This window comes from Rousettus aegyptiacus, unplaced genomic scaffold (assembly GCF_014176215.1).
Source record: "Rousettus aegyptiacus isolate mRouAeg1 unplaced genomic scaffold, mRouAeg1.p scaffold_m13_p_10, whole genome shotgun sequence".
Lineage (NCBI taxonomy): Eukaryota > Metazoa > Chordata > Mammalia > Chiroptera > Pteropodidae > Rousettus > Rousettus aegyptiacus.
Window position 1 is genome coordinate 93,258,010 of NW_023416285.1, and position 26,500 is coordinate 93,284,509.

The 26,500-nt window shown below is 46.8% G+C and overlaps 1 protein-coding gene, 2 long non-coding RNA genes and 1 pseudogene across 4 annotated transcripts in view; 2 read left to right on the top strand and 2 right to left on the bottom strand.

Annotated features, from left to right (window-relative positions):
* The window catches only part of LOC107504861, a 115,441-nt gene that overhangs the window by 27,059 nt on the left and 61,882 nt on the right, over positions 1-26,500 (top strand). Inside the window, exons 5-6 of one of the 2 annotated variants that reach the window (XR_004953151.1) lie at positions 20,427-20,842; positions 22,331-22,789. This is a non-coding gene — a long non-coding RNA (uncharacterized LOC107504861). Of the gene's footprint in view, positions 1-20,426; positions 20,843-22,330; positions 22,894-26,500 lie in introns of those variants that run through there. The other variant, XR_004953152.1, reaches the window with a different exon arrangement.
* Positions 8,619-25,676, bottom strand: ECHDC3 (enoyl-CoA hydratase domain containing 3). Its single transcript, XM_016134452.2, has 5 exons — positions 25,353-25,676; positions 21,966-22,087; positions 20,458-20,555; positions 16,610-16,810; positions 8,619-12,021 (listed from the first exon to the last, which is right to left on the bottom strand). The coding sequence occupies exons 1-5, from the start codon at positions 25,502-25,504 to the stop codon at positions 11,710-11,712; spliced, it is 885 nt and encodes a 294-aa protein (XP_015989938.1). The 5' UTR covers positions 25,505-25,676; the 3' UTR covers positions 8,619-11,709.
* Positions 16,049-16,603, bottom strand: LOC118608704. Its single transcript, XR_004953153.1, has 2 exons — positions 16,373-16,603; positions 16,049-16,289 (listed from the first exon to the last, which is right to left on the bottom strand). It is a non-coding gene; the product is annotated as an uncharacterized LOC118608704 (long non-coding RNA).
* Positions 18,471-18,589, top strand: LOC118608782 (annotated as a pseudogene).

Consider the following 26,500-nt stretch of genomic DNA (forward strand, 5'->3'; position numbering starts at 1 on the left):
TTCCCACCTTGGGGTCCAGGCGATGGGAACTGGGTTGTGTTCTCCCATCTTCTTCACTATCACTTCCAGAGCATACTTGTTCTTTTTTTTTTTTTTCTTTAGTACTATTTTTTGGTAACCTCTTATTTGGGTATGTGATAGATAAAGCACAGGAGGTCTCACAATACGGAATGGTTCATCCAGGAATTGTAACTATCACCTTTATAGGTGTCTGTTGCAAACAGGTCAGTTCAGTAAATGCTTTGCAAACCTCCCACAGGATGGCCTTCCCACCCATGTGTACAAGTTCCTGCTCTTCTGAGGTGTCTTTCCTCCAGCCATGTCACTTTGTCTTCTTCTTTTCCCTCCTCCTCAGCAACATCCCCCACCTGCCAAATTGGCCTCTCATGGGACCTGATTTACAGTCGTTCTACATCTACTCGTGCCACAGCCCTGGGGGCCTGTAACATCTGTAAAGACACCCTGGCCAATACGCTGTCCCCATAATCCGGACCTCCCTGCCTCCAGTGACCCTCACATCCACGCCACTTCCAGTCACACCAGGATTGTGTCACCTCCTATACCTTCTCCAGCCGAGAAACTCAAACAGCAACATCTCGCTCTGTGGTCCCATGGTTCCGTCATTCTGCTTCTCTGGCCTAATACACTTGGTCCTTGACCTCATAGAAGGTGCCAGTGCCCAAATTCTTCCAATTTCTTGTGCCCTATTAGCACTTGCCTGGACTTTCTGCTTACCAGGCTTCCTTTGAACCCCTGATTGATCACTACAATTACTGTCCTACCTGAGCCCCTGACAGCTCATTCCTGTCCTCAGGGAGTCCCACCCACTCAAACCCCAGCCCTGGGCTACAGCAGCCTTCTGCTTTCACTGCTCTTGCCATTGAGTGGCTGACAGTGCTGGAGAAAACAGATTGGTAAAATATATCTCTACGTTCTAAAACTTTATTACACACCCAATCATAAGAGGCATGTAAATAAATATATATGAGATAAAAATGTTTGCCACAAACAGATGAAATTACTACTGGAGGAGTTTTTTTTTAATTGTCGTCAAGGGGAATTCTTGAATTCCAGTGCTTCATCCTTGCTTCTGTTTATTCTCTTTCTTTCATTGTTAAGAAATCTGTCTCATCGGCCTTGACTCCTTTTGCAGCCCTCTTACTGACTATGAAGACCTCTCAATGCTAAGACAGAAACTGCTAAACTGAAATAAAAAGCCTTCTCCTTGTAGAGAGCTCGTGCACTCATCCCTTCATTCACTCATGCATTTGTTTATTCCACAGTTTAGTGCCTACTTTAAGGAAGACATGTCCTTGTAATGAGGGATATAGAGATGAACAAGACAGGCAAGGTCCCTGCTTCATGCAGACTTATATTCTAGTGGGAGAAACAAACAAGAAAGAGAGGGGGAGGAAAGGAAAGGAAAAAAGACACAAAAGGAAAGAAAATCAGAATTGTAGGTGTTAAGGAGAGAATCAAATTAAGATGATGGACGGTGTGACTGGGGACCCCAGATTGGGTGGTTAGGGAAGGCCTATCTCAATGTTAGGAGACCATTAATGCTAGCATCAGAAGGCGGAGCATTGAGCAAGGGGGGACTATGAGCTCAGGGAATATAAATTTCAGATCAGACCACATAAAACATAATTAACAGTATAATTTTGTGTCCCCACGAAATACATTTTCAAAAACCTTATTTCCCTTATTCATATCTCCATTGAAATGACCGTTCGATCAGAGTCCACCATGGAGAAATACAGCTCAGCAGCAAACACAGAGACAACTGAGAAATGTTAGCCGCTGAATGGAATAGTCACTTCTGATAGAATTTCTTTCCTAGGCAATTAATTTACCACATGTCCGAGGCAGGAATCCTACCTTTTCTTGTTCTCAGAGTAGGAAAGAAGAAGGAAAAAAACAAATCAAACTAATCAGACCCAAACAAAGAAACCCAACTCAACTCAAAATATCTCACCTCACCCCAAACAAAAATAACCCCTCTTACTCACCAACTCCAGCAATGAGAGAAGAGATTGCTATCAGGCTGTGACATCATCATATGCTGCACCAATTGCAGCGAAAGAGCAGAGACGAGGTGAGGCTCTGGACAGAATGCTCAAAGAACAACACCCTTCCTCCTTGATTGTTTGCATCTGAATCGCAATCAAATACTAAAAATATGCCAGCTATAAGTAGTTTGACCAACTCACTTGCTATGGACTAAATTGTGTAACCCCCAAATTCATATGTTGAAACCCCAACCCTCTCACATGACTGTATTGGAGATCGGACCTTTAAGGGTGGAGCCTTGACCCTTATAAGAGGAGGAAGAGATGCTGGACCTGAGCCCTCTCCACCGTGTGAGAACAGTGAGCAGGTAGCCTTCTCTGAGCCAGGAAGAGTCATCACCAGAACTGGACCATGCCGGCACCTTGATCTCGGACTTCCCAGCCTCCTGTCTGTCGTTTAAGCCACTCAGTCCCTGAGCTTTTGTTATAGCAGCCTGAGCAGACTAAGACACAGAGATGACACAGTAGAATGAGTTGAGGGAGCATGACACCTGCCACCTACCAGGTTCAGCGTTGAGATAGTAGCTCATGAGATTGTGGTGACTCAAGGATTTAGTGTGGAATTAAAAACAAAACAAAACTTATTTTTTTGTAACTTGGAATTAATATATTATTTAAACCAGAAGTTTAGTAATGTTTTAATTTATATATATATAACACACCAGGCCATTTGAAATGTTTGTTGAATGAGTAAATGAATATGTGAAAATGATACCACTGACCTCGTGATAGTTAGGACCTGTACTTCTACATTTTTCCCCCGGTATGGAGGCGAGCTTTATTTTTAACCAAGGCCAGGCACGTATCAAGCACAACACATTGTCAGGGCCGCAGGATGACTTTAGGAGGTTCTAGGCCATTTGCCTTCATGAGCCCCTTCCTCCATAAAAAAAATTATGTTTTAGAATGGCATTCTTCTGATTTTAAAAGACATGAACACAAAGACATTTTCATGAGCCCATAGGTATGAGCCCTTGGCACCGAACCTCTGTGCCTGGCAGAAGTTCATTCCCAGTTTCTGGGATCTGAGTCCCACTTCTGTCATTTATTAGCTGTGAGATTTGGGGACAGTCACTTGGTATCCTTATCTTATCTATAAAAATAAGCTGGATGTAGGTGTAACAAAATGGAGAAAAATCTTTCGTTAGCAAGAAGCTTGTTTGGTTGGGGGAAGACTTTGCTGAGCGTCTTAGGCTGGGGTGTGTTGAGAGAATAATGCCTTGTTTTATGCTGGCACAGGGTGAGCATGAGCTGAAGAAGAGTTTGCTGCCACCCCTCCCGCCCCCGGGATGCCTGGGAAAGGGATATGGGGATCGAGAACAGAAATGTGGGAGAAGGTCATCGAGAGGCTTCTCTTCTCCTCGGGACATCTTCAGTCATGTTTCCATTTCTCACGGAAGCTTTCTGAGAGTTGAACCTCTTTGGGAAAGCTGAGGGTGCTGAGTTCTGCTCTGAGGTGGGCTTGGATCAGAACCGAAGGGTTCCGCCCGAGTGCTGGAAGCACTTGTTAAACCTGCCTTTTAATATTAAAAGCCCAGGGCAGGATCGAAAGCTCGCTTCTGCCTCATTTTTAACCAATACACTAACTAGCCCAGATCATATCTTGGGCAGTGGTTCTCAGCTTGGAGTGATTTTGTCCTTCCTATCCTAGGTCACTTTTGTCAATGTCTGGAGATATTTTTGGTTGCCACAACTGGTGTCCAGTGGGTGGGGGCCGTGGATGCTGCTAAACATCCCGCAGTGCTTACAAAGCCGGACAACAAAGGATTGTCAACCCAAACTGTCCATCTTGCCAAGCTTGAGAAACCCTGATATAAAGGCTTTCCTCTCGTGGCCATCCCTGGAATAAAAATTGGGGAGCAATCTTAATATCATACTGTGAGGTCAGCTGACTCTACTCTTTGAAAAAAATCAAAATATAAAGCAAGCAACTATATTTATGAGCTTCTTCCTCTCCGCTGCCTCAGGTGAACTGGCATCTAGCTAGATTTACTATATAACCTGTTAAGTAAGTTACTTTTTTTTCCTCAGTACTGAAAAGCACATGTGATTTTTTAGTCGGTCACCTAGATGAGAGTTAGGTGTCCAGGATTTCTATCCAGAGCTTAGCTACCATCGCCCTCTGCTGGACAATTTTATGACTGCTGCTTTAAGTGTTGAGAACAAGTAATTGATCCTGATCATTCTGATTTAGCAAGTGTCTGGGGGCACCAACTTTTTTCTTTGAACATGTAATTGCCTAAAAAGCAGAGTTCTATTGGTTTATAGGATAAATTTGTTTCGTGTATAGTACCCAAAGTTTAGAAATTATTTGGTAATGATTAAATATCCTTTGTCCTCTGTAAGCACAGAGGCCCTTGTCATTTCCTCGGTAGTAAGAGCACCAGGGGCATCTCTTGTTCTAATATTTGGTCTTTTACCTTGGTGCCTGACACAGAGCTCCTACATCCCTTGGAGTTTTCTGGATGACAGCAGAGTCTTTTGTTCTAATAAGGTGATGCTGGGATTCACTTCAAAATAATCTGGGAGATGGGGAGGTGCGGGGAGAGGGCAGATATGAGATTGGCCAGGATCATTGATGAATCATCCACTGATAATTGTTAAAGCTGGGTAATGTGAACTTGGCAGTTTATCACATGTGCTCACGACTTTTCCATGTGTTTGAAGTTGTTCATAATAAAAGCCCTCAAACATCTATGCCATTCCAGGTTAGAGTCCTGCATCTGGTGGCAGGGAGGTTGGAGGAGGCCATGTGAAGGTTGGCATTGATGCTAATGAGTGGCAGGAACCGCAGGCGTCCCCAGGTGTTTTCCTGTACCATCACTGTGCTAAGACAGCCCGTCTGAGAGGCAAAGAAAACAGTCCTTTAAGAAAACTGGACGTTTTCTTTCGAAACTTACTAGTTCCAGACTTTCCAAGGCAGACTCGTCATTCACAGCAAGACTCAGTTGTCTCTAAGAAGTAAGTCCTAGTGATTATTTTACCAAGTTCTCCATAATTTATTTGAAAAAGAAACAGAGAATCAAGCCTGAAATATGTCCTTAAAGGAGTGGAGAGGCGCGATGCCAGAGGATGAGCCGCTCATTAAAGGGCGGCCGTTTGTCTCAATTCTCTGTGCGAGCCCCGGGCGGCTGTCAGCGTAGGAGGAGCAGTTAAGTGGGATTAGCCGAGCCCTGGGCTGCTGCAAAGACGGATGGTTTCTGAGTGGAACCTCTTCTCCTCGCAGCGACCACGCATTATATTGAGTGAAATAATGGTCAGCGAGAACATCACCAACCCCCTAATGAGAAGCTGTTGACAGAAAAGTTGCTCTAACATCCATCAAAAAGCCAATAAACATCAAGGAAGGGACTGAAGATGTAGCAGCTCATAAATTCCTTCTCCAGGGGCCTCTAGAGGGGAGTTTTGGGACAACACACCTGCTCAACATTTATTCAGTGTTGCTGAATAAACTCCGGAAGTGTGGCTCACTTATGGCTCGCCGTGAAAGTGGGTAAGGGATGTCAGTAGGGTGGTCGCGCCATCTTTTGGTCAGAGGATCCTGCTTTTGGAACCAATACTGGCCAGGTCTCTATCTTATGAGTCGCTCAGAGGTTGTCTGTGTGATGTCACAGTTTGCGGTTAACTGAGAGCCAAGATCCTTTCCAGCTGCAAAAGCCAAAGCTTTATGTAGATGATCCCATTTGCTCGCTAGTGAGTCAAAATCCATTTCTCCTCTCAAATCCTGTAATATTTATGCCTATGGTGTTCATTTAGGAATCGATCCTGTTGCTTCAGAGTCTTCTGTTGATAAATTTTATTTTTGTTTTGTTTTTTTTGTTAGGGGAGGGGATGTTCACTGAGTGGCTGAGGTGACCCTGCCTCTTGACTGAGTCTGGGTTCCTGCAAAGGCAGACCCTGAATCAAGGACTGTGTGAAGGCTGTTTATTTGCAAAGCTATCACAAGTGAACACGTGGGCCAAGGTCAGGCAGGGGAGGAGAGAAGCCGGTAGTGTTTGCGTGAATGGGCAGGCGGGTGCTGTGGGTAACAGGGCTCTGCTCTGCGGGGCTTTCTGAGGAGACAAAGCACACATCTCGGAATTGTTCCCTCAGACAGTGGGGGCTGGGGCATTTATCCATGGTCTCTCATCTGCTGCTGTTTGAGGGGTGTCCCTGGAGGCCTTAACTCCCCCCACGTCTGGGTTGGCCTGTTGAAAGCTGAGCAAGCTCCTGAATGCCAAAAATCACCCTCAGAAAGGCACAGAGACAAAAGTGTTGGAGGGGGCGACTGAGCTCAAGCTGCTGTAACAAAATACCCCAGCCTGGGGGCGGGGTGGGGGCTGAAACAGCGGACATGTATTTTCTCACAGTTCTGGAGGCTGGAAGTCCAAGGTCAAGGTGTCGCAGGGTTAGTTTCTCCTGAGGCCTCCGTCCTTGGCTTCTAGACACTCACCTTCTCTCCGAGTCCCCATGTGGCCTTTCCTCTGTGTCCACACATCCCTCTTGTCTCTCCCTCTTCTTGTTAGGACACCAGCCCTATAGGATTAGGGCTCCATCCTTATGACCTCACTTAACCTTATTTCCTCTTTAGATGCCCCTGCCACGAATACAGTCAGTGGGGGCAGCGCTCCAAGATATGAACTTGGAGGGAATACAATTCCGTCCACAACACGGGGAAGCTCTTACCTGTGGGAATTGTCCATCACAGCTGCAGGTGGAATGGAGGTGGGTCATCAGCAACACTGCTCTACGTGTGCAGTTTAGTTTACTCCCGCCAACCACTTAGGAGGTAGATGTTATTATCACCCCTATTTAACCATGAAGAAACTAGGACTCAAAGAGGTCAGTTTAAACAACTAGGCCCACGTTGTAAGAGTGGGCTCAAAGGCAACCCAACTACCTGACTCTTGTCACATGATAACTATTTTGTATTTGAATTGTAACATGGTAGTAACCTCCTGGAGGGTCAGAATTGTCTTATACTTAAAACAAACAAACAAACAAACAAACAAACAAAAAACCCACCATCCCATAGTGCCTAGCATAGTAACAAATGAGACAATTTTGGTTTAAGTTTCAAGTAAGCATATCAACCCCTTTTATAGCTACTATACAGAGTAAATCTATTAGATATCTTCACTCCTTGCCAACCAAACATATATTTCGCATATCCTTCTATGTGGAGAATGTTTTATCACAAGAAGCATTAAGCAGTTGAAGACCAAAACATGCTTCAACTATGCTTTAGAGGAAATAAACAGGCTTTACAGAACCCCTGGGTCTGATTTCATCCCAAATATCGACCTACATTTACAAAGAGTTGTTTACAACTTTCCTGGACCGACAATGAAAAAACACTGATTTAATTCATGTTGTGCTCAGCTATTTAACTTTCCAGAACTGATTTAGAAAATGTAATCTGAGAATTTTTTTTTTTTTAAACTGTTTATATCACGTAGCCTGTATGGGGAAATGTACCCTGGCCACACTGAACTGCACCTGACAAGTCTGCTCTGTGCTGGATAATGTCTCGGCTCTGAGCATTAAAAAAAAAAAAACAACAAAAAACAAGGATTGATGTGGCTCTCAGAAACACAGTCTTGTTGGAGGCAGGGAGAAAGATACACAAGACTGTGAATTAAAAACAAGAATTTAACATGCTTCCTGCACAATAGAGGTATCTGCGAAGTGAAGCAATGTGGTGATCCACCTGCAAGCAGGTAAGGGGGACAGTAGGGTGGCCTGGAGCAGGAATCATAAGCCCATGCTCCAGAGCCTGGCCTTCCAAACCCCACTCTCCTGTATAGGCTGCATCATACCGATAGTTCTTAAAAATTCTCAGACCACATTCCCACATCAAGTTTAGTAAGTTAAATAGCTGACCAAAACATGCTCCTGACTAGCTGTGTCATGACAGGCAAATCATGTGATATCTTTGTGTTTCCATTCCTCATCTGTATAATAGGCTTCATAAAGCCTCCTTCATAGAGCTTTTGTGAGGACTAAAGTATTAATATCTGGGAAATACTTAAAACAGTGCTGGGCACGGAGCAATCACTACATACATCTAAGCATCAAGTTCTAAATCACACTTCACTTTGACCAATACTTTTTTTTTTCTTTTTCTAAATTCCTACCAGTTGGGAAATTGGGAATTTTCATCTCAGTACAGAATTTGGTAAGGTAAATATTGAAAACATGCAACATAAGATGGAAAGATTTCTTAAATGTGCAAAAAAAAAAAATACTTTCCAATTGTTTTGAGGGTTTGTATTTAAATATTCCTGGACAGCAGCACAGTGAGATCCGAACGAAATATCAATATAAAATCAACAAGGGTGTCAGAAGAGTGCGCGCTGGGAATATAAACCTCACAACACCTGATTTGCCCCCCATATTCCTGTGGAACAGCCACCTCTACTAACCGGGAGCCAGTGCAGGCTAGACTGTCCCATCCAGGGGACACTGTGGGCATAGCGTGGATGGCCTGCAGCGGTTCATAGGCCTCTGTTAGGGGCCTGGAAAATAAGCCTTGAGCTCCAAAATATGAAAGAAAAACTCTTGCAAGACTGAAATTTAATATTTTATTGACTGTAACACACCAACTTCAATAGTTAAATTTAACTCTTGCCTACTTGATGATTACCAAGAAATATTCATTGTTAATCAGATATTTCAAAACAATTTTTAAAAGCAAATCATTCAATTCTCTTCCCTAAACAGGGTAGCTGTGTTCAGTGTGGAATATGGGTATATTCTGATGTTTAATGTGACAAGCATGAGCGTCGAGGGCTGATGGAGGCCCTGACGGCTGCCCGGGTGGAGGATGCTAAGAGGTTCCAGAAGTCCACAAGGCTCCTTGCAGCCTTGTCCAAGCGGACGGCAGCTGCCTGCAGTTGTCACAGAAGCCTCGCTGCTTCAGCCTTTACAATGCAGATGCTGCTGGAGGGAGATGTCACTCCACCCTGATGCAGGTCACACATCTTAGTGTGCAGCAGAATCATGCAGACATCTTTTCTTTTTAATGCATATTTTTGGGCTCCCCAAACCAGAATTTGTGATTTACCAGGTGTAGCGAGGAGCCCAGGACAGTCCGGATCATCCATGGGCCACACTGTGGAAACACTTAGTGCGGTGGGTTTTCAGAGGAAGGAGGGGGCAGGGGCTGGCCGAGTAGTGCACCTGCATGGGAGTCAGGGGAACTGCCAGGCTGGTAGAGATCTGCCTGGCGGAGGGTCTTCCTAGCCGTGGCATCTTCCCAAGGTTCAGGCATGCCCCAAAAAGCTCTGAGCGTCTCTGATGGATTTCTCATTCTCAAATCTAAGCAGGTATTTTCAATGTAAAGGTAACATGCTCATATTCTCCATTTGTAAAAAAGCATTTTCTGTGAACAGAGATTTCCTGTTTCAAGTTTTATAGCAAGGGGCCCAATCCTAGTACCACAGACTCTGGACTGTCAGAACTAAAAGGACAGGAGTGTGTTGGACACTCCTGTCGTTTTTTTTATGATGGTCAAACTGAGCCCTGAAAGAAGTTGCCTCACCTGCACACAGTGACACAGAGAGTTGAGGGCTAACCTGGGACTGGAACTTGGTGTTCTTCGTGTTCAAATCCTTGCTTTTCCTGAATCCCCGTCAGTAAGTAGAACTGTGTTGCCTTGGCGATGCCGTTTCTGACTGGCTTCCTTGGCGCACACTGGTAGTCTGTCTCTCCAAGCTGGAACACAGTCTCTCCGTGTGTTGGGAGTGGAGTGTGGTGGTCAGGAGCACAGGCTTCAGAATCATGCAGGCCCAAACCCACGCACTGCCCCCCCCGCCCCCAGGGTGAATGCCTTAACTTCTCAGACCTTTCTAGATGCCAGGGTCCAGGGGCTGCTGCATAGGTTAGGCTCATTAAGTCACCATGTTCCCAGATTCACCGGTGTGAAGTTCATCAGCCATTCCCTCCACTTGCCTTCGCAGTGGTCTCTCAGCTGGGTGAGGGGCAGCGAGCTGCCTTTCCACGGGCTTTCTAGCCCCCACACAGCGGGGCTGCGCTCAGCAGAGCTCCCTGAGAAGTAAGTGATACAGAGGGAAAGGCGACCACACTGCTTTCCAGAGGCACGTGTGCTTGTCTGAAATGTTTCACTCAGTGTCCCAGTGGAAGGAAGCAGAGATACAGGTTAACCCCAAATTTACATTCGCGTTGGTGTGAATTACCTGACATCGGAGGGTGGGCAGCAGACTTTCCTTCTGGATTATTTTCTGCACAGGTGACAATGAAGATTCCTAGCTAGCCCCTGAGCGTACCTCAACTCACAGGCTGGGAGGCTGTCACAGGCCTGCGGATTTCGTGCTTGGAGGCACTTACTGTGCAGCTCACACAGACACCGGAGAGTTCACTTTTGCTTTTCATTTGCCAAACGTGTGGGAGGCCCTGTTACCTTCTCCAGGGCCCAGCAAGTTCGTAACACCCTCTCCTCTGCACTGTGCGCTCCGACAACTGCCGAGCAGTAGCTGCCACAGTCGGCCACCTGGCGAGAAGGCGCAGGAGGGCCCTGCTGACAGCACTACTCTGAGCAGACCGTGACAGCCCTGTCTCTCACGTCCTAGTTTATAACTGCAGCCAGCTCTCTATTGGCTTCGCAGTAAAAACTCCACGAGTGGCCTGCCAGTGACCAAACCCGACGTCCCTCGCACACAGGCACAGTTCCGTGGCAAGGAGGATCTGGTCCCTTACTTTGGGGAACTGCCATGGAGCAGGCAAGTCATTTCTTCAGGCTGGTCTCCCATCAGGCTAGGCTCTCGCCAGCAGAACGAACACCAGGGTTTTACTGGGCAGATGGGGCTGGAACCCTCACTCCGCCCACTCCAGCTCCACGGACTGAATGGGCCTCAACTCCTGTGCACGGGGCAGAAGGCTGCAGGGCCAGCTCCCCGGAGCCCGGGCTGGTGTCCGGTAGGCTGTAGCTCTAGGAGGGGAACCCTTAGAACAAGCTCCTCCTTTCTGAGAAAACATTTTTTTTAAATCTTTCTCAACTGGCAAAGAAAAATATTGTCAGTCACCTACTGTACATCTGTCAGTATGGGAAAACAAAGAAAAAAATCAGTTGATTTCTTTTTTTCTCAGACAGCTTACAGCCTGGTTGGGAAGATAAAATTACCAGTCTCTCTAAATATTTAATCTTTTAAAATGAATTAAGATTATTCCAAAGCCATAGGCATGATTATTTCTCCGTAGAACCAAGATGTGTAGTGTGGAGACCATCTCGGGGACATCTGAAATGCTTCATGTGTCTTGGGCACAGGAACTACCTCCACCTCGGGACACTTCTGATCACACTCAAGGGTTGGCACCCTTCTTTCACCTTCTCCCATGTCACGGTGATCCCTCATTCAAGGTCCAGTTTCAGGCTTTCCACTGTAATAGGTCCAGCTTAGGTGCTCACCACCCTCAAGTTAGCATTTCCTTTGACTCTCCAGTTCATCCTTTTCCCTGGGACTCATGGCTGTTAACCAGACCCCAGGCAGCAGGCCAGTTACTGATGTTATAGAGGCAGGCTGTCTTCTGTGACAGTCACGAGGCGGCACTGGTGGTTGCGGTCGGACAGCGGGGGTCAGGTGGGGAGTCCTGGGCACTGCCCCCGGGCTCACTCGCCCTCCGTCCCTCTGGTAAGGCCAGCTCAGTGTGACCAGACGGGTTTTCTCTTCTGGATGAAGGCCTTGATTCCCTCCTGCCCGTCCCGCAGGGCCACGTTGTCCACCATGGTCTGGGAGGCGAGGTGGTAGGCCTTTCTAAGGTCTTGGTGCAGCTGCTTGTAGAAGGCGGCCTTGCCCAAAGACACCACCGGGCGGCTCAGCGAGGCGATCTTCCTCGCGATTCTCATGGTCTCCTCCTCCAGCTGCTCTTCCGGCACTACTCTGCTCAGCAGCCCATGGAGCAAGGCCTCCTGAGCAGAAATGGGCTCCCCAGTAAAAAGCATCTCCAAGGCGACCTGAGGGAGGAAACACGGGCGATTAAGGCCCTCGCCTTCTGACCACTGCCGCCTAGGTCCCACTCTCTCTATTTGCCTCTGTTGAGACTATCGGTGTCCTGACTTCCCTCCAACCTCGGCCCCGTTATCTGCTTCCTCAAATAACATGTCATCCATCACCCCTACCATCTCCAGTACCCAGACTCCTGCCAGGGACAGATGGGATCTCTCCAGGAGCAAGGAGAGGGAGGGACTCTGTGTCCTCGTCCTCCTTCCCCAGAGCTGAGCGCCAGCCCTGCCAAGGCAGGAGATTCGAGCTGCTGCTTTCAAGGGCCAAGCACAGGACGGCAGCCACATCTGATGGGATGAAACCTAAAACACGGCAGCGGCGAGGCCCAGCGCCTCCCACAAACCAGTGCAGCGGCTGCTTCCCAGCAGAGAAACGTTCAGAGAAGCCACCACCTCAGTGTGATTTGAGAGAGCAGAACTGCCGCATCCCAAGAAAGGCAGGGGAGTGGAAGGAAATGCCTTCCAGAAACCAGCGAGGGGCCTAGCGTGATAGCAGCTTACAAGGAGAGGCCACCCTCTTTCCCTCCGCGGCCCTCTCCGAGGCCTGGGAAAGGGGGCCAGCCTTCCCCACGCCCTGCAGTCGCCTCTGTTCTGTCGCCTGCCGCGTAGCATGCCTGGACTCTAACTGTACACAGCCCAGCTTTGTGAGACTCAGCTTTACGATTTAGAAGAGGGGTTTCCCGACGCGAAGAAACACACCGGGCGGGAGGTGCCTCCCCTCTCCCTGTCCCCGGGCTCACTCTCCTGCAGCCCTGCTAGTGTCTTTGCTATGACCTGAACATGCCAAGCGTGCTGTCGCCTCAGGTCTTGTACTTGCTGTTCCCTCGGCCCGCAGTGCCCTGTCCCTAGGTGTCCTCGTGGCTCGTGCCCTCGTCTCCTTCAGGTCTCTGCTCACACGTCACCTCATCAATGAGAGGTCCTCCATGACCGTCCCATTACAATTGCAAATCGAACCTCAGCACTAGCCTCCCTCTCTGGCTATATTTTTATCCTTTGCACTTTCATCATGTAACATACTGTATGTTTTACATGTTTGTTTGTTTATTGTATTATCGCCTTTGCTGACATGTAAACGCCACTAGGGCAGAGATTTTTTTTTTATTGTTCTGGTACTGGAGATACAGAGTACCTTGCACATAGCAGGCGACCTGCCAAATATTTATCAACGAATGATTTAATGAATGAATGGATGAAGGCAGGCGTGGCGTGATAATTCTGTAGAGGCTCGGTCCAAAGGTGGCACCGCTTCCACCTGGCTCCTTGTCTTGGGAGCTCATCTGAGAACACAGCCGCCTTGCTCTGAGGAAGGCCAAGCCCCACCAAAAGGCCACGAAGTGTCCCAGCTCAGGTCCCCGCTGAGAGGCAGCCTCAACGGCTGGACATGTGAGTGAACGAGCCCTCATATGATGGCCCCTAGCTGTCACCCCTTCATCTTCAAGTCTTCTCAGCTGAGACCACAGACGTTGTGGAGCAGAGATCAGCTTTCCGGACTGAGCCCTGTCCAAATTGCAGATTCGAGAGCTAAGAAAATGACTCTTGTTGTTCTGAGCCACTAAGTCGTGGGTGGTTTGTTATGCAGTGAGAGATAATGGGACTCGCTTAAGATACAAAATTTGGGAGGCATTAGCTTTTAGATCATTGTTTTTCAATCTTGGTGCCACTGTATATTTTGGGCCAGATAATGTGGATTTGTCTGGTGCATGGTAGGATGTTTAGCAGCATCCCTGGCCTCTACCTGGGGGCCAGTAGTATCTCCCACTCCCAACTTGTGATAATCGAAAAATGACTTTGGCATTGCCAGATGTCCTTCTGAGCCAATATTACTCCCAGTTTAGAACCATCAATTTAGATTTTTTTTTTTTTAAATCACAAGACTAGATTGGAAGTTCTCCTTTGTTCTAATTAGATAATTAGGAAATCGGATTGTACAGATACACAAAGCTACCATAAGTAAGTGGTGGAAACAAGTGTTCCTACTGCAGAGAAGTGTCTGGCTTGGGACCAGAGGGTTCGGATCTTTCATGTGTTCTCTCATGATGCCAACTGCTTGAGGCACTGGCTCCACGTTTCTGAACCAGGCCAGCTCTGCCTAGGGAAGGGAGCAGCTGCACCAGGCAAGTTGTTTATATGGTGCAGTGAAGATGCATTATTTAACTCACGCCAGAGGAGAGAAGCGCTTTACAAACGTGGAAAATTATTTATGTCAGGCTCTGCCTGGCTCGGACACAAAGGCTCCATGCCATCATTTCTGCTCCCAGTGGACTAACTGCAGCCCTCCATCTCCAGCACAGCTGAGCAGTTTCCCCTGGTGACCAGCAGAGGGCACTGGTGACCCACACATGCGGCCTTGGCCTGCGTGAAAAGGGCCAAGCTTCCCCACTAGGCCAGTTTGCAAAAGCACCTGCTTGCCTCCCTGTGGGTGTGCAGAGGGACATGTGCCCCACTCGCACACAGGTGATGGGCCCATGTGTGGATGTGTTCCTGAGGGTGCAGCCTGGCAGTGATGCCAGGCAGGTATGTTTCGTTCAGGTTTGTGTTTTTGTGAATCCCTAGTATTCCTCCTCAAGAGTGCCGCCCAGGTGAGATCTGCAGCCTATGAACCTGGTAAAGGCCTTAAGTTCCGACAGATAATTTTCCTCCTACTAAACTCCCATTATCAGCACTGTGATTTCAGCTCATCAGTACCGACCCCGAATCACGTCTCTGCTGCACGCCTTCAAGGAGCCCCGAATCCGTGAGCCCCACGTGCAGGGACATGTTACAAGTCTGAACCACTTTCACGTGGCTGACTAGGAAAAAACTTTGAAGACTTCAAAACAAGAATGCTACAACTCAAGTGATTCAGAGCCAGCTGGGGGTCAGGACGGGAGCAGCACCGGTCAGGGATATGAGTGACCATACTGGAGACTCTCTGCCTGTCTTCGGAGTGGGCTGGGCCCGCCCAGAACTGTCGGAGGGGAGCTACTTTGGCTCTTACAACGTCCTGCCCCTTAATGCCGTGCTGGAGAATTATGTAGCGTGGTTCTGAGAACTGGGCTTCCTGGGAAGTCCTGTTCTTGTCACATTTTCCATTTTCAAAAACTAATTTAAAATTTGACAAATATGACATAATGTTTAAGTTTTAGGGCACAAGTATAAGCCTTGACATTTAAAGTTTCTTTTAAGAAGGAATGAATGCATTCTTATCCTGACAGTAGGGCACGCATGCCTTAACAGGGAATCTTCCAGAATGTCAGGTGTTGAAAATGAACAACTGCAGGTAGGCTAACCAGACAACCACTTTTCACTGTACAAAAGGCTTTGATTTGATTTGCACAATTATAAGATAGTTTATTCATAAGCTCTGACAATTCGTAATGTATTTTAATTTAATGTACTGGCTCAAAGTAGGGGCTTAAGAAATATTTATTGAATAATATATATACATTTACTTTAAATTAATATATATTCATTTACCTGACAAGATCAAAACGCTCCTCAGTCTGAGGACATTTTAGCAAGTTCTTGTGTCTTGACAGGTCACCTTTTGCAGTGTGGAGCCCACATTCAGCCAGTTTTCATGCATGTGTGCTTGCAGGTATCTGTGTTCAGAATTTCCTCAAAAACACACACCTCTGTAAAAACTAATGAGGAAGCACCGTGAACAAAGGAATGCTCCCCTAACTGTCTTGTTCCTGTGGTTTGATTTCCCTTGGGTCTTATTTCTTTTGTGCCTCGGGCATATGAGCAACTGCTAATTTTCATAGTCGATGCTAAAATGGATACAATATTCTAGGAAGCAATTTAGTCCCTGCTAGCTATTGTATATGATTTCCCCTCACCCCCCATTTTTAAAAACAGATTTCCTACTGAAAATGAGGATGTATTTTTTCTAGAACAAGGAAACCACTGGTTTCTACTTAAGAGATGTTCAGTAAATATTATTTTGTGACATTATAGGAAGGAAGCAAGCTTTGTGAAGAAAATAGATTTCACTGTGTCTAGCGACGACAAAACAACTGTTTTAATGTTGCTTCTCCTAGGGCAGAGTCACCGTACCAGCCTCAGGACGCTCATGCTCCTGAATACAGCCTCCAGGAAGCTGGCATACTCCGTGTATCAGCTACTTCCAGTCCTTTCTGGAACAAGGCAGCCTGTTGGCATACGTAAGCCAGTGGCACTCATATCCTTTCCCCTCGATACTGGCATATGTCTCCAAGCCAGAGCAGCTCACGGGCAACCTTTCAGTGTAACAGAACTGAATCTCAATTGCATTTCAAATAATATTACAAAAAATGTGTGCCTTTATGAAAACAAAACCTACCCAGCTGGACTGAGGGCCAGGTGAGAGTGAAACGTGTGATCAGGATGTGCAGTGCACTGTGAGCAGCTGCCTGTCCCCTCCCCGACGTGAGACGTGAGGACGGCACCGCAGCGCATCCGGTCAGCTGTGCTTTGGGCAGATGTCCTGATTCCACATGTACTTTTTCACAGGCGGATTCTGAACGAACCCTCACCTGGAGGGTTACAACTAGGGAGGGGGCTGCAGGAGTTACATTACCTTTCTTGGCACTGCTCTTCCCAAGGCCACCCCAGGGGTGGAGCAGAAGAGCCCGATGTTTACCCCCGGAGTGGCAAACGAGGACTTGTCGCTGGCCACAGCAATGTCACAGCTGGCAACCAGCTGACACCCAGCGGCAGTAGCCAAGCCATTCACCATGGCAATGACAGGGACGGGGTGATTCTGGATCAGCATCATGATCTGAAGGAGCAAACACACCCAGTTCACATCCAGCCCGGGGTGAGCCGAAACACCAACACTTCTGTTTCATATGAATTTACAGTTTCAGAGTGCTTTCCGTATGCATCACTGTATCAGATCTTATGAAAAATGGGTAAAAGAAGGCCCAAAGAGAACTAACTTGCATTAAATACCGACGCTGTACCACTCGGTGCTCCTGAGAGCCCCAGGAGGAAGGAACCCTATCTTACAACCAGGACTTGAAGGCTCAGAGGGGAAGGAACTGGCCTAAGGCCACAAGATCTGCAGGTAGTGGCTGCAGGGTCTAAACCTGCATCTGTCTGACTCTCAGCCCCTGGTCTGTCTACCCCACACGATGCCTCTGGGAGGTTAAAGTCCCCTCTGACTGCTTCCCTAGCAACCCCACTGAAGAATGGAGCCAGTTTTGATCTCTGGGGAACAAACAGTTCTTTCTCACTGAGCCTGCATGGGGCTCTCATGTTAAAAGTCTGAAACTAGTATTCGGAACTTCTTTGAAAAATTCAAGTGGAAAAGGAACTGGAAGGCAATTTCCGTAGTAATTACTTCTCAAATTGCCACCATGAATACTTTCTCAATTCTATTAAAATGCTTGGGAACACCCTGCTGTCATCAAAATAAACAAAATTCCTAAAACAGCACTATTGGCAAAGGAAGGGATGCTGAGCACTTGCTCAAGAGACACCCCCCTACCCCTCACAAGTCTCCAGAACTTTAAGTTATTTTTCAGCTTATGAAATAACTTGGTTTATTTCTCCATTTTTTCATGATACCCTGCACAGATTGTGTTAATATGGTAACTTCAATTTATGCATGGCTGCTCTTTGAACCCTGGCAGCGAAGGGAGAAGGAGAGGAGCCACATCTAGGCTCGTTTCCCATGAGGGCAACTCAAAGAGAAACGAACGACCCTCATTGATTTGGCCCAAGGAATTTACCTTTTGTAGTCATAAAATTTTATATTTGTCAGCTTTGTTATAAACTCACCAATTATACATTTAAGGATATGATATCATATTTTACAGTAGTGGTTCTCGACTTTTTTGGGGGGAGGTCACCCTTTGAAAATCTGATAAATGCCAATGACTCTCTGCAGAAGAATGCACATAGACATACCCACACCCCAAACTGTTCATGGATTTAGGGGGTCCATGCACTCTAGATGACAGTGGGGATGGTGAATGACAGAGCTCATTTGCGGTGAACTGGAATAAGGAGAAGAAAGCATAAGAATTTCAGAAAGAAAAGATTTTGTTTCAGCTTTGAATGTCAGCTGTCACCTAATGAATTGCAGTTACTTAGGAAAAGTCCACTGACTAAGATTAGAGTTGAACAGTCTGTCTCCTGTCTGCCACCTACGAAGGGGGAGGATCCCATACCACCTAGTGGGAAAATACTTAGGCCAATATACAAATCCATTATATATTAACAACATTAAAAATATTCATACCTTCGATCTAGGAATCGTACTAATAAGAAGTCATCTGAAATAGAGTAAAAAGCTGTCTGGATAAAGTTGTTCACTAAATCATCACTCTATAATAATAAGCTATAAATAATATAAATATGTAAAAATAAGTAAATGGCTATATAAACTATATCCAGCTAATGGGACGCTATAGTCTCATTAAAATGAAATTTATCTCTATGGCCATGCCACCCTGAACATGCCCAATCTCGTCTGATCTTGGAAGCTAAGCAGGGTTGGGCCTGGTTAGTACTTGGATGGAAGACCACCTTGGAATACCAGATGCTGTAGGTGTTAAAAAAAAAAAAAAATATATATATATATATATAAAAAATTAAAAAAATGAAATTTATACACTGACACAGTATAATTGCACCTACATACGATTATTCAAACAAATAGGTATATATGGAAAAATAATTCAAAAGAAACATAATGTTTTTATTGTGGTTTTCTCTGGGTGGTATGATCATGGTATGATATTAGTAATTTGTTTTTCCTTTTGTTTTTTTAGATTTTCAAAATTTTCTGTAATAAGCATTTGTTACTTTCATAGTTAGAAAATATTTTAAAATATAGTAAGAGACCAATTCAGAGAGGGAACCCAGAGAATAAAACAGCTTGATAATCGATCCCTTGATAGTCAAGAATTGATTATTTCTTCCATTTTACCTCCTGAGTTCAGGACTTTTTTTGGTCCTGTGACATAGATTTAATTCTTCCCTGACCTCACTGCACAGCTTTACTGAGGGTTCCACATTATGTCTAAAAGCGAGAGGTCCTGGTCCTGTCCCATTGTCACTGCAGTGGAGGGGTGTCAGGGGGCAGAGAAGAATGTCCTCCTGGACTGGGGTTTCCACCTTCAAGCTTCTCGGGATAGAAGAAGAGACAAGGAAAGCTATGGAAAGCTGCTACGGGTACTTATAGTGACCCGTGGGAGCTGCTGTGGCTCTACTGGCTCTTTGCTGATTTTCTATTTTGGTCATTAGTAGAAAAATAACTTTTAAAGCACCAAACCTTGGCAAATACAGGAGCAGAATATTACATGAACATCATTAATGTAGAACAAAAGACCTAAATCTTAGCCCTCGCTTGCTTTCTCTTCTCCATGAAGCCTCAAGTCAATTACTTTTCCGGTTCGTCCCTCCGTGAAATGAGAAAACTATAATTTGATCTCCTGAGGGTTGGTTTCTAGAAGGGCAAGGAAAACAGATGGCCAAGAAGGTGTCTTAGTCACTTCCACTCCCCCCTGTTGCTCACCTCTGTCTTGTCTATGTAATAGGTATCGCTATATATTCGTTGAATCATTGATGACCAAATAAGTATATGGACAAGTCCATGAATGAATGAAAAATTAGGCTAAGTAATCTTAGGGTCAGGTTATGACTGTTTTATGTCTTTTTCTCAACTAGATTTCCATTTTCAGTTTGGCAGGAAACTTTTTTTACTTCTATTTCCCTCAGTATCTTGCAAGTATGCATATAGCAGGTACTCAATAAATACTCATGAAATAAACTATATGTTCCCTAAAGTTGGATTCTATATTCAGCTTTTGATTATCCAGGGGTTGATTTGATACATTTATAAATCATCCCAAACTTTTTGTTCTTTCTCCTCTATATCTCTTGGTGAGTTCCTTCCTTCAGATGGTTAAAGAGACAGTGAAAATGAAGAGGTTAATTTTCCTAGTTGGAGGTGGTGATTATAAAGGTTGGTTGAAAAAAGAGTTTGAAAATAATTTTAAAAATTATTATTATTCCATTTATGAATGTTTTTTCCCATTAATAGAGTTGTTTTAGTTTAAAAGTTTTAATTACAATACTTAGTTTCTTTCTCTCTAAAGATGTACATTTTCATCCTTTACTTCTTGCTTAAGACATAACCCATGATGCTGAAGATAACAGCTATCAATACCAGCATATTTTTTTCTTTCTTTGTCATATCATGAGATCAATAGCAAACCATGGTTGCTTCTTAAAAGTCTAACCCAAATTGTTGTTTGGATGAAGGATTCACCAATGACCACAGAGGTTTTTCAGTAGTTCTGCAGTGCTCATTTCTCACAGATAAAACCTTGCCTGTAAATCAGAAGCTTAATTCAATATTTAATATGTATAATTATCATTTTCAGGCTTGCAGTGCCAACCGTCTGCCTGGCTTACCTCAGAACAGGTTTGAAACACTTCAGCATGATATTGTGGATCCCGCTCATCTGTCAGTTCCTTCAAATCATGCCCAGAAGAAAATACAGGACCCTCAGCTGCAAATGAAATCCAGTTGAGAAAAGAAAATAAAAAGGTGTAAGCAGCAGAACTGGGAAGTTCATTTATTTGTCTACTGAGTAACGTTAGTGAACAATGGTGTATCAATGCTGTGGACACTCACAGAAAGTTAACGATCCAATTTGATAAGAAGAGTTCACTCGAAAAGTTGCAACCAGTATTCGGTGATGGCAATGCAAACGGCGAGGCACTGTACTCTAAAAGGTCCGTGGTGGACGCCAATCAAAACATGCAATTACGCAAAGGAGAAGGCTCAGTAACCTAGGTGAGTGGGCTTTTTTTTTTTTCAGTTTTCCCCTCTGGTCTCACACTTTTGTGTTTGGACATGGTCTAGCCTGAAAGTGTTGACTTATATAGGTCCATGAAAAGCCACCACGCCTTCCGGCAGTGTCCCTGTCATTTAGTGTGCAGATAACGGCCACCCATACAAGGTGCAATCAGGAAGGTCAGAGTATGAAGAGAACCCCGTCATTTTTTTTTATGAGGGGATTTGAGGATGTAGTTTTATTTGCTGTTGTCGTTAACAACAAAATGTAATTCCACTGATAAGCTGATGGTGCCCTCTCATGTTTTCCTTTTGCTGTGGCTGTTCTGACAGACAACATTATTTCCTTTAAACAGGTGAGGAAATTGTGTTGTTTGGAATTTAGCTGCTTTCACTACATCCGGGTTATACCCCTGTGGCTCCTAAAATATATTTATCCCATTTGTTTTCCCTTTGCCATGTAAAACAGTTGAAAACTTATATTCAGCCATAGATTAGAGGTAATATTCTGAGTATTTGCCTCTGGAAATGCTGATCCTTAATGTCTACAACAAAAAAGTACATCACAGAGTATCATCCATTTTATTCTGTGGGTGCTTTAAAATGCTGATACTGATGTACTGATACTACTTATGCCACCACCATCATCACTAGATAATTCGGTAAAACTTCTTACTTGAAAAGAGTAAAGAAAGAAATGAGAAAAGTAGGGCACCCCGACACCACTGAAGTAGACTACAGATATTGGTAGGAACAGGAAGGACAAACCAATCAAATGGCCTAGCAGCCTGGTCCCAGCTGAGCTGGTAGTCTACCCACAGGGTCAGTGATTAAACCTGAGGAAACCGAGTCTCTGATTTTGATGGGAAGACCAGCACAGCCAAGTGCGGCAGTGTTTCGTTGCCAACAAAAAGGAAGAGACGCTTATCTTCTGCACAGTAATCTTTGCTATAACTCCCACCAAGGCCCCCACTATGCAAGAGCTTTCCATAATTAATGTTCTTGTAAAGGAGCTTCAAAACATTTCTCCTATTAAGTGAGGCAATGCCCCAGTTAATGAAAGAATTTTGAGAAACCTCTTCTGGGTACTGCAGAACCCTGAGGATGGATATCAGATAAGTACCTGAAATGATAATGACTTTCAGATCTTGGCTTTCGGCTTCATGAAGAATGTCACTTTGGAGAGATTTCAGCATTGCCAGTGACAGCGCATTCCTCTTCTTTGGATTGCTCAGGACAATGCTCCTGTGAAGAACATTTTTAAATTACTGGGTCATGCACCAGTCAAAACCGGCGAGGACCCCTGCAATTCCTTTCTCATTTAGGAGCTATTTTTGAAACACCAGAAAAGAGAACTGCAGGTGCTTAGAGGCAATTGAGAGGGTCTGTCAGCTCTGTGGAGGTACAGCTAAGTCAAAACAAGGAGACTTCTTGCAATGAAGGCTGAGTTTCTCCCTCTTCCCTTGCTTTGCTTCTCGTTTCCTCCAGGTTTGCTGTCAGAAACATTACCGCCACCTCAACAGAAAGGGCAATTCAGAGTCGTTCCAGAATCATCGCCGCCCAGACTGACACTGTGAAGTGTGTGAGACAATGGCAGGAGCCAGCGGAGTCTGGCACGCAGTGCCAACCCTCAAAGTACTTCTTCCCATGGTTCTTCAGAAAGAATGAGGTTAGGAAAAGAGCCAAGAATGAAAATCCGCCCCCTAGATCTCCCCGCGCCCACTGCACAGATGAGGCAGCCAAGATGCAGCTGCCCACATGCAAAGATGACAGCCTTTCCCCATCTTTTTCATAGTGGCATCCTGTAATTCCGTGCAGTAATTCATGCTGTCTGAGAATGGGATGGTACGTGAAGAACAAAAGGACAGAACCATACAGCAAGAGGGCTCTTCTGGACATGGCCTCTCACCAGAAGCTGGCATTCAAAGGCCTGGCCACTATTTTAAGGTACCCACATGCTGATTAAAATAATCTGTATTGTCATCTTACTGCTTATACACAGAAATATCTTATTTTCCTGTTATAAAAAACAGGCAGCGAGCCAAACACCAGATTATTGTTATATATTTTATATGTTTCCCATCAGTCTCCACCCACGTTTTCTGCCTTCCTCATTCTTTTTCTGTGAATCTGATATTCCTATCACTATGTGTCAGCTTGGATCCTCCATAAATAGCCTCCTGGGCCACCTTTTTCTGGAAAACCACTTTGATGACTGAATTTATTTCAGTGCAAAAAAGAATACCATTTTCTGTGGGATACCATTTCCATTGTGCTGCCATCTTCAGGTGGCTGTGATAGTCACCATTATTTTTCATGTACATGTTTCTCCTAAAAAAATGACTTGCAGCTGATAGAGTTTGAAATCTATATACCGCTTTTGGCCGGGGATGGGGGCCGCGGTGAGAGAACTGCTGATAAACCTTCCGGTAAAATAACGAGTGTGCTTGCTGTAGCAACCTCACAGAGCTGCCATCCCATCCGTGACATATGCTTAAATTAAATTCTAAGGCCTCAGGCAAGTTGCGTGAAAAGATTCCAGCCCCCAAATGCCCCTGCTGCATGGTAGTGTCTGCTCACATGGCATCCCACTAATCCTTGGGCTCGCGTGTTACTCACCCTGTCAGAGTGCTCTAAGTTGCTGAGCTCGCTTTTCAACCCAGTGTACCCAGGCTTCTATGCCTGCCACTCCACTCCAACTGTTCTCCCCAGGGAGCTCCTGAGTGTCAGAACCAAATCCAGTGGCCATTTGGATCGTGCTCTCCTTCTGGCTTTTCGGTCTCCTCTGGCCCATCCTCCTCCATTTCTTCCATGTGCTTCTAGCCTCCTGCTAACCCCTAAATGCCAGCCATCTTCAGAGCTCCCTCCTGTGCCTACCGCAGTACCCGATTCATGGCTGGCCCTCCGTACATGACCATGGTGTTGCTGAGAGGAACCGCTTTCAAAAGGGACACTCGAAGCGTGACCGAGTTGCTCAAGTTCACCTACCTAGTGCCCAACATAGTATTGCTTTCATGCTGAATTTGGGGGCTTCCTTCTGACTAAATGGTTCCCAGTATTTATGGCAGGTTGTTCCAATAGTTTGTCTCCCTTTCTGATTCATGTTTAACTATGGAGAACTCAACCAGGCCTCCTTTCGTCATCTGGCTACCACGCCACAATTCAGGCTTCTGACCAGATGGACCAGATCTGCAGAGGCAGAATTGCCCTTGAAGAGGGACGCGATGGGCCCTGCCTGGGCCCTGTGCTTCGCGGCCCTGTGCTCTGGGCCCTTTTCCAGCTGTGCCCCTCCAGGTCAGCTGGAGACCACTGGGGGTACTGGGATGTGCCTGCCTGAAGTCGTGTCCCCTTCCCACGCCTGCTGCAGTTACCCGAGACCTTGGACTTCCCAGGCTGAGCAGTGGGTACACCTAGGCCCCAGAGTGACCAAGCGGGGAGCAGTCTGTAGGAGGTGAGAGGACGGAGAGAATATAGGTGTGTGGACGGGGTGTCTGCTGACCCGTGGGCCAAGTTCTGGCAGAGCAGCAGGAAGGAGAGGTGGAGAGGTGGCAGGGGGTAGGAAGAAGAGAAAAAACCTGCAGGCCAGCAGCTGGCTCCCCACAGCTTTTGGGGGACTCCGAGGAGCCTGAGGACTGTAAATTCAAACATGGCCTCCCAGGTTTTATGAAGGCCTACTTGTCAAGGCAAGAAAAGAAAACAAGTTAAGCAGTTAGCTTGATTGGTAACTTTTAAATACTTAGCCATGCTATGTGGGCCACGTGGTGGGCCCTTAAACAGCCAGGCAAATGTCAGGGTGAGGCCTGGATGGGGCTGGGGCCCTTTAAACTTTACCGCTTCATCGTCTAGTTGCCACTGTGTCCTGTGCACTGTTATGGTTTTACGGGTTTTCAGCTTGTTGCGCCAAAAGGCGGCGCTCAGTATGGTGTGTCTTTCATCTTAGTTAATGACCCTGCACTTCTGGGTGAGGGCCAAAGAGCAGCCCCACTAGACCAGACTTGGCCTTGGAGCCAGGGCAAGTTTGCGAGGCACAGAACCCTCCAGTGAAGGGCTTTCTCAAAGGCCACAGCAGCCCTGCGGCCACCAGCAGAGCTGGAGAGTCCAGTAACAACTGGGCCGGGTTGCTCTGGGTGTTTCGGTGGAGTGCTGGGGCCCTCAGAAGCAGTCGCACTTGAAACTCCCCAGTGTGAGCCCTGCAGGGTTCCAAATGCTACTGTGCCTAGGCAAGGGACCCGTTTAAGCATCGTATCCGCCATTCCTCCCGTCAGCTGGATTCTGCAGTGACGGATAATGGGGAATTCACAGCAGCGGGCGGCACTGACCACTAACAGAGCCCCCACTGGACTCTGCGTGGGGTGACGGGGTCGCGATGCCTGGATCCTCTGCCCCTCTCTCTTCCCAGGTCCCCGCCGTACCCCGCCCCTCGCCCCAAACTGGGAACAGCCCTGTACGACCGCGGGCCACTCCGGGGGGTGGGGGGTGGAGCAAGGCGCCCCGCGGTCTCGCCGCTGACCTGATGCCGTCCCGCTGCCGCACGCTGGTGAGTCGCGGCCCTGGCTCCGGGACCCGCCCCTGGCTGCAGAAGCTGGCGGCGAACGGAGCCCATGGGCCGCGCCGGAGCCACCCGGGCCCCTTGGCCCCGAAGGCCCGCAAGCCCACGGCCATGGCTGCTAGGGATGGTCCCTGGAGACCGGAACCCTGAGGGGCGCTGGTGTGAGCCCGGTCGCTGCGCTTCGACCGCTTCCGGCCGTGGGCAAAATCGGGGCGAAACTTCCAGGCCCAGGCCTCGATTGGACGCTTCTCCCAGGGCCGACCTGGTCCCCGCCGGTCCGCTCCGGGCCCCGCCCACCACCGGCCCGCCCCGCCCCGCCCCCCACTGCCCCGGCCTCGCCCGCTACAGCCCCGCCCCCCAGGCTCCTGGCGCCCCGCCCCCGAGGGGTTGCGGGTAGGGGCCTGAGGTGAAGGTCGCGGACTCTAAACCTGCAGGCGATCTTGGCTCTGTTCTCTGCGGAGTGTTTGCCTTAGCACCCCAGATAAAAAGTTTAAGGGACGCCAGGACTGGACTGTTCTGTTTCTTTCTGCACCAACACAAAGAATGTGATGGTGTGTCTAGATTAGAAAAATGAATGTGGCGTGAGCGACTGTCACCACTTTGTTACTTCATCCCACCCACGGGAAACCGCCCAGGCCTGGCAGGTGATCACAGGCCAGGACGTGAAGTGTATTCCATTCGGGCGTTGACTTTTGCATGCTTTATGCCCTCTCTTCGAGAAGCCCTGGAATCTATATTTATCTCTTGGGTTTTTCAAATGCAAGTGGGGAGAGGAAAGACACCAAAGAGGCATAATATATTGGGGGAGAGGCAAGGAAAGGTGAGAGCAAGTCTTCCTGTCTGAGACCAAATTAAGATCCCCCAAGTTCAAGGGCAAGGAAAGAGCAAGTAGGACTTGTAGGAAAAGCCAGAACAGGGCAATTGTGGTGGGATTTAGCAGGATGGTGGGCAAAGCCTCCTGGAGAAACTGGAATGGTGGGAAACCCCAACTAGGGCAGAGGCAGGCTTGCTTCTCTTCCTCCTTAGAACCCAAGGGGAGTTACGAGAATCTAGGTGGCATGAAACATCTGGGCAGGTGCGCCTGAGCACCTCGCATAATTTCACATGGC